The sequence below is a fragment of the Pyxicephalus adspersus genome, chromosome W (genome assembly GCF_032062135.1).
Source record: "Pyxicephalus adspersus chromosome W, UCB_Pads_2.0, whole genome shotgun sequence".
NCBI lineage: Eukaryota > Metazoa > Chordata > Amphibia > Anura > Pyxicephalidae > Pyxicephalus > Pyxicephalus adspersus.
In genome coordinates this window covers 7,146,730-7,154,355 of record NC_092870.1, presented here as the reverse complement: position 1 = coordinate 7,154,355, position 7,626 = coordinate 7,146,730, and the positions used below count along the sequence as shown (strand labels likewise).

General features: G+C 40.0%; 1 protein-coding gene across 5 annotated transcripts in view; it reads left to right on the top strand.

Moving 5' to 3' along the window:
* The first annotated feature begins 782 nt into the window (after nucleotides 1–782).
* Nucleotides 783–7,626, top strand: part of LOC140342842 (E3 ubiquitin-protein ligase RNF12-A-like) — a 25,974-nt gene continuing 19,130 nt past the window's right edge. The window contains exons 1-2 of one of the 5 annotated variants that reach the window (XM_072429210.1): nucleotides 783–868; nucleotides 5,648–5,846. In XM_072429210.1, the coding sequence (XP_072285311.1) occupies nucleotides 5,678–5,846 (169 nt within the window). In that variant the 5' untranslated portion in view covers nucleotides 783–868; nucleotides 5,648–5,677. The other 4 variants (XM_072429213.1, XM_072429211.1, XM_072429214.1 and 1 more) reach the window with 4 other exon arrangements.

Below are 7,626 nucleotides of genomic sequence, written 5' to 3'. Positions count from 1 at the left end.
TGAGCCACCATCCTCACCACCACCCTGAGATGGGTCGGGTATTGTGAGGTTCTTTCAGTCTGGTGTGAATCTTTTACTAGAGGGTCTAAAGGAAGATTTGTCTACTATACTTTAGGGGCTCTAAAACTGAATTTGTTAAATGTTTTGTGAATATTTTATGCCGTTATAAACAGGAAATTTGTTAACTGCTTTATCTGGAAAAGGATTTGGAATTGTGCCTGGCCAGCTCTGTGGGCCACACGCTTTTTACCCACAGAAAAGCTGTAAGAGGTGACATTTTAGGTCTTATCAGTTTCAGAAATGACCAGGGTCACCTCCTCATCCTGATTAAACAATGAAGCTTCAGCAACACATTGATACGTCTTTATACCTGGACTCCTCTTGTCAGCTCGCTCGCTGTTAACAAATGTGCACGCAGTAGAATCTGATTGGCTTCTAGTGCTGACCGTTACAGTCAGGGTACTGCTGTATATGTAAAAAACGATAATGCAAATATCAATTTAGGGTAAGTTTAGTATTTCTACTAGTTGTATGTAATACATATGTAATGTCGTACTTTACTGCACTTGTTTTTGAGAAACCCTGAAGTTTTTACCGACTAATAGTTTAGTCCCGCGGATGTACACTAAGTGGCCCCATGTCTTCAATACGTCATCCTAACAAGATTGTAGCCTTGTGACATCACAGCTGCGCGGAATACACCAAGTTTATCGCGAGTACACCGCCACTCTGGAACATGGAAGCCACGCCCATCGTGCTCACTTCCGGGCTGCCGTCATAACAATGGAGAAAATGGCGGAGTGAAGGTTTATATGGTCGTAGGAGCCGAAAAAAGATTGCATACCGGAGCTAGCGGACTCTTCTCTCGGTATGTACACGGGCAGAGATATGGGGTAGCTGGTGCTCTGAACAAACATTTTCTTATTCAGTATGTTTGGAAAATGGACACCGTTAGGCCGCGACGGGGTGTAAAGTTGCGCCATAGACTGTACGGGTTGCCGAGGTTTTGCTGTGGTAAGGGTTTGTCTCCGCATACGTGCTGACCCCGCTTATTTAATGGACTGCTTGTGTGTGTGCGCGGATCGGGAGATGGTGGAGCACGGCTCGTTTATTGTCTGGATCGGTGCGTTTATTAGCCGGGGGTCACCTGAGGTCTCCTGCGATCAGGGCTCTGATTCTTTGGATGGTTAGAGGGAGATCCCAGCCCGGGAATCTCCTGGTATCCCAGCCCGGGAATCTCCTGGTATCCCAGCCCGGGAATCTCCTGGCATCCGGGGCGAGCGTTGTGTGTTTATGATCGCGGTGTCTGGGGAGTCGCCTCCCCCGGGGATGATCGGCCTGTGTATCACATACACTTCCTTTCAGGGAGAAGCCTGCTGGATGAATCTATCCCAATGCTAAGTACTGGAGGACAGGGGTGCCCGCAGCAACCAAATCACTTTCCAAGTGCTGTGCCTAGGAACCAGGTTGTGTTCTTGGAGCACCATAAGGAAAGTAAAGGGGGATTTTTAAATGTAACAAAATCCCACAGTGTAGCTAGGACATCTTGTAATGTATACAATATGGATCTGCTCTTGTCAAGAGTTGACTGTCAATCCGATACTGCTTCCAGGTACGGCATCATTCTGCTTTGGAGGGTGACTGATAATACAACTCTTATGGATGTTGTTCCCAGTTCTTTACTTGTATGTTGATGCTTTTTTTTTGTGACAAAGGCTTTGTATGTGCAGAGGTTATCTCATCCAATGACAGGCGAGGATCGTTGTTTTCACAGAAGTCTGCAGTGACGATGACTCCTTCCTAGGATGCCGGGTATTAGAGAGCCTGGCCCTGTCATTGCTACGGGGTGACAGCATGTAAGTATGGGCCATACCTGGTACATGTGCTGTGCATATTATTATTAAACAGCGTTTATATAGTGCCAACATATTATGTAGCGCTGTGCATTAAATATGGGTTGCAAATGACAGATACCGATAGTGACACAGGAGGAGGAGAGGACCCTGCACCGAAGAGCTTACAATCTAGGGGCATACTGACTATGGCAGAAGTTCACCACCCAACAACAAGTTTAGTTCTGCTGTAAAGGGAGGGGGTAATTTAAGAAAAGGAAAATCACTCTATTGAAGCCAAGACAGCCTTTAAACCCATGAATTGTAGTACAGTTAGGTCCATAAATATTTGGACAGAGGCAACTTTTTTCTAATTTTGGTTCTGTACATTACCACAGTTAATTTTAAATGAAACAACTAAGATGCAGTTGAACTGGAGACTTTAAGCTTTAATTCAGTGGGTTGAACAAAAAGATTGCATAAAATGTGAGGAACTAATGACTTTTTCTTAACACTCACTTTATATCGGCTGGGTCTACATGAACGGTTTTAAAAACGCATATAAAACGTTCCTACCACGTTTATATGTGTTTTTATGCACTTTTACAAGCCTTTTAAAGCTAAACTTTAAAAAGCTAAAAACTTTTATAAACGCCTATGACACGTTTTACCACAAATTGCCGCGATTTTACATAGGCGTTTATAAAAGTTTTACTTTTAACCGTTTAAGGGAATGAGTACAGGGGTACATAAAACCCTTTACTCATTCCCTGATGTGTGTAAAAAAAAAAAAAAAAAAAAATTGGACGACAGGTTATCTAAATGACAGGATGATTTCCATGGCTGCATTCATGACATGCGCACAGCCATGGGACTCCTGACAGTGAGGGATTGCAGGGCACTAGGGGTTACATGAGGACAAGGCTCTCCATTCACCCCTAGTGCTCTGTGATTGGCTGAGAAATGGGAAACCCTGATGACAACTCAAGCATCATCAGGATTTCCCTTTCCTCAGCCAATCAGGGAGCAGACCAATCAGTGGCGCCCTGCAGCCCTAGGGGAGCTGTGACATGTTCTGTATCTGTAGCACATACTACAGCTCCTCTAGGGTTGAGGGAGCAATCAGGAGAGCGGAACTGTCAGCATATTCTGTGTATGGTATATGGTGCTGTCCTTTTATTTACATGTGCAGCTTTTGGTGTTGTCTGCTGCAGTTATCCTATTGCGCTTGCATGGTGATACAAGCATTCTTTCCAAGGAAGGGGATGCTTGCAGATTGAAAAGTACAGAAACAAAAAGCATTTCATAGACCCTGTCCGTGATTTAGTAAGTGGTGGAAAGGATATGGTAAATGTTTTGAGTTTTACTGTAGGGTCAGCTTCAAGATAGTGTTTTGCTTATTTTTTTTTTCTTGTTATACAGTCCAGTTTCCTAATATTTAAGGGCTAATAAACATTAGAGAGGACAAAAGCCTAACAACCGCTCATCAACAGCAGGGTGGCCTCTTTATTTCAGTCTTAGGGGCATATGGAAGGTTGTTGATCAGTGGATGGCAGTCTTTCTGCTATCCTATACTGCAAGTGCTACTGTAAAGCTTGACCACTACTTTTATACAGAGCATGGCAGTCTTGTTTTACAGCTTTTAAACACCTCCTGTGCAAGAATGGTGTTGGACCCCTCAAGACCTGACTGCTGCAATCTGTAAGATGAGCAGTGGGGCTCCCCAGTGTGCTGTCAGCACAGGTTAGGTTTTAAAATCCTAACTGGACACTTCATTGGAAAAAAATAATAATGAACCTATACATCTTAAATATGGCCAAGTATTTATAACATTCCAGTATAGACCCAGAAATATTAACACCTTTTACATATGTTTATGTAAACCCTAAAAGAGAAATGAATGACTCTGTGTCAGCAGTTCGTGTTCAGTGCCGAAGCCACCTTTTTGCTTACTAATGAAGCATAACTAAATCCCTTAATACCGATCTTCCTTCCAGCCATGTGACTTCTGCAAGCTTTCTTGCCAGCATCAACTTCTCCCCTGGTTCTCTGTCTTCATCCACCTTGGTGGGCTGAGCCAAGACGTCGTAATTCCGCCACATGCATGCTGGAGATTATTCGTCTCATCCAATACTTGCTGAGAACATACAAACGAAGCTTAATGTGCTTTTTTAAGCAACTTGTGAAGAGAAAGGCAAGAGGTCTTTATTTCAGAATGGACCTAGCATGTCTTTTCTGCAAATAAAAATACTTCCTGTTTACAAGCGTTTATGTTTTGGGTAAAGTTCCTTCTCTAAAGGTGTAATTTAAAAAGTGTCTAAGGTAACAGCAGTACGGCAGAGCCCTGTCAATCCCCTTTTCTAATAGGCCTAGTTTTTAATTATTAAGTCACCTGGTTTCTGTTTCCTCATGTTTTTAAAAGGTTCTGAGTTTGGTAGCTGCGTGGGCATCCAGCAATGGTTGTGTGGCATAATTGGCACAACCTGGTAGCTGAATTGATCAGCTCTGTTCTGCTTCTCCAATATTTTACATTACATCAAACAACAAAAGTTCTGAACAACACTGTTAGGTCCATAAATATTTGGATAGAGACAACTTTTTTCTAATTTTGGTTCTGTACATTACCACAATTACCACATTTTGTCTCTGCAGCGCTAGCTCCCAGGTTCGAATCCCAGACAGGACACTATCTGCATGGAGTTTGCAGGTTCTCCCCGTGTCTGCGTGGGTTTCCTCCCACATCCCAAAAACATCCAGTTAGGGGAATTGGCTTCCCTCTAAAATTGACCTTAGACTACATTAATGACTGTGGTAGAGACATTAGATTGTGAGCTCCTTTGAGGGACATTTAGTGACACGACTATGGACTTTATACAGCACTGTGTAAAATGATTACGCTATATAAATACTGTATAATAAAAACAACTCAGAAGCAGTTGAACTCCAGACTTTCAGCTGCAAATGCAGTTGTTTCATTTAAAATTAATTGTGGTAATGTACAGAACCAAAATTAGAAAAAAGTTTTGTCCAAATATTTATTTATGGGCCTAACTGTATGTCACTCTTGGAGCATAGCTAGTCCGGTGCCCCAGGGTGATATTGTTTCCTTAACAACGTGTAAAAAGAAAAATCATGCTTCACTGTTTACACGGACCCTGTCTGGAATGTATAGAATTACTGCAACGTTTGTTTTCCCTTAATAAAAGGGGTTGCTGTTTTAGATCCAGCTTAAGTCTAGACATATAGTTGCTGACTCTAAAGTAAAATGCAAAATATTAATATACAATTGAAAAGCCCTTGTATATGCTCTAGGATAAATAATTCTACAATGTAATTTAGAATAAGGCCTTCTTAAAAAATAAAAAATAAAAACTTGGTTTTCTATTATATGTAAAGGTTTAAACACCTGTTGAATATGTTCAGTAAATTCCACCTAATGTATCTTGCTGTGATGCAGTGACAATGTTAATGTTGGGTGATGACCAGGTGCCTCCTATAATAGCTAGCACTTTATTCCCCTGTCTGTCTCTCTGTCTCTGTCTCTGTCTCTCAAAAAACCCTTTTTCTTGATATAATCGAGAACCCTTGTGGGTTTCTTTTTCTCTTAATATCAATACCAATGCTGAATATTGAGAATAATTCTTTTTTTCCTCTTTCTTTATGACAATGGTAATCCGTACAAAGACATATTGTTGTTTTGTTTTAATTGTTATGTTTAATAGTACATTGTTCGCTCTCTAGATCATGCTTGTTTGCAAAACTGCCTGTTTGCGACACTTTCTGTATTTTGTGTATTAATATAGTTTCTTTCTTAGACTTGTTCACTATTATATCCATCAATCAACATGGAGAGTACCGATCCTACTGGGAAAGGAAGTGCTGAACAGTCACATTCTCAGCGCCGGAGTCAGATGGACCGGTTAGACCGAGAGGAAGCTTTCTATCAGTTTGTGAATAATTTGAATGAAGAGGATTACCGGCTCATGAGAGATAATAATTTGCTAGGAACCCCAGGTACACATTTCACATCAATGTTCTCATTGTTTATCATTGTATTGAGACACTTCAGAAATAAGGTCATGCCCCATTTTGAGTACACTTGATGAAAGGACTGTTTTTTCATCCTCCTAAGATATATTTTTATTGCTTTGATGGGGGAAAAAAGGGGTCTTTAATTTAGCTTTATCTAAGAAGGTGTAGATGCTAGAGGAGGGTTGACCTGTTGCACTATACATTATGGAGTAATTCAATGCACATAGATGCACAATTTCATGTAACGGTAGACAAAAAAATAAAACCATCACCCGCCCAAGTCTACGAGTCTTCAGCCTATCCCCATTGTGCCCACACGGTGCAGATTTTAGCCAGGGTTTACAAATGCTTGCAAAAAACCACTAATTGTCTAAAAAAAAAATCTGGAGAATGAAAAACCATTACACAATTTACACAACGGTCTCTCTACTAACTTCTATTCCTAAACAGCTCTTCATCATATATTTTAAATTATTTTATATTGGATTCAATACAAAATAACTGTATTGAATCCACTACAATGTAGTTATATTACATGTTTGAAAACAAAAGCTGGAAAACCTAAAAAATTTTATATATTAAACTTGGAATATAGTTGTAGAGTAGAATAGCTGTTAAATGCAAACCAAAACTAACATAATGTAGTGTTGTTCTAAGAAACATAGTTGCTTCTGCCAGATCCTCTTTCTTGGAAGCTCCTAAATCTGACTTGATTCTTATTAGAGCTAAAAATAATCTTTCAACACTGACTTGGGTGGGTGGCATTGCTGTTACGGTTCTAGCCACATCGCTAATAATCTCGGGATAGACAAGGATGGCTTCTTCTACAGTCAGTTTCTATGAGTGATCATACTTTTCTATTTCTTTTAATTATTTAAAAAACTGGACATTTTCTGTTCATTTATCTTTCACGCATATTCGATGTCGCTTTACTGGTGAAAGTTCCATTTTGTCCAAGTAGGAATCGGTCTAATTCTTCATTTGAACAGGATGATCCTGAGTCACCAGTACTTATAGCTTCATCCAGCGGTGGTGGTTCAGGTAGTAATCACTTTATGCGACTGCTACATCATAGAGGGCCTTTTTTGCAGTATCATTCCGGTCATCGCTCAACAAAATTCTGCTCATTGAGTCAACATAAATGGCAGGCTAACAAGATTTGATTATCCAGTAAGAGATTCTCTTTTCTTTATTGAAGATACAATGTCATCAGCTATTAAGCCTCCACGTTTGTTAAGGCAATATATCAAGCTCTTCCATTTCAAGAAGAATTTACCAGATGTTAAATATTCCGATTGCAAGCTCTTGGTGACAGTAAAGAGGTTAGAAAGCGGATTTTCCAGTGCTTTTACTTGTGTCCACTGGCTTTCAGTTAATAAAACATTTTCATTGTCCAGTTCTATAGAAAAGTCTTTTAGTTCAAGCAAACGCTTTGCCATCAAATAAATGCTTCCCCAGCGTGTTGTTTCATCCAATATGTCACTATTCTCTTTGCTTTCACTTTCTCCAATACTTGCAGAACTGTCTTCCTTTAATATCTATCTGTCACTTTCTTCATCTACTTTATTCATTTTCTCAGTTGTGCTGAACATGTTAGAAGCATTATCTGTCACAATACATAAAATCTGTTTAATTTCAAAATCTTCTAGAACATCCTCCACTAAATTCTGAAGATAGTCACTGGTGTGATGTGCCTAGGTGTCCTTTACTCCCAAGGGTCATGTTATTGTTTTATTATTTTCATCAACAAATCTAACATTAA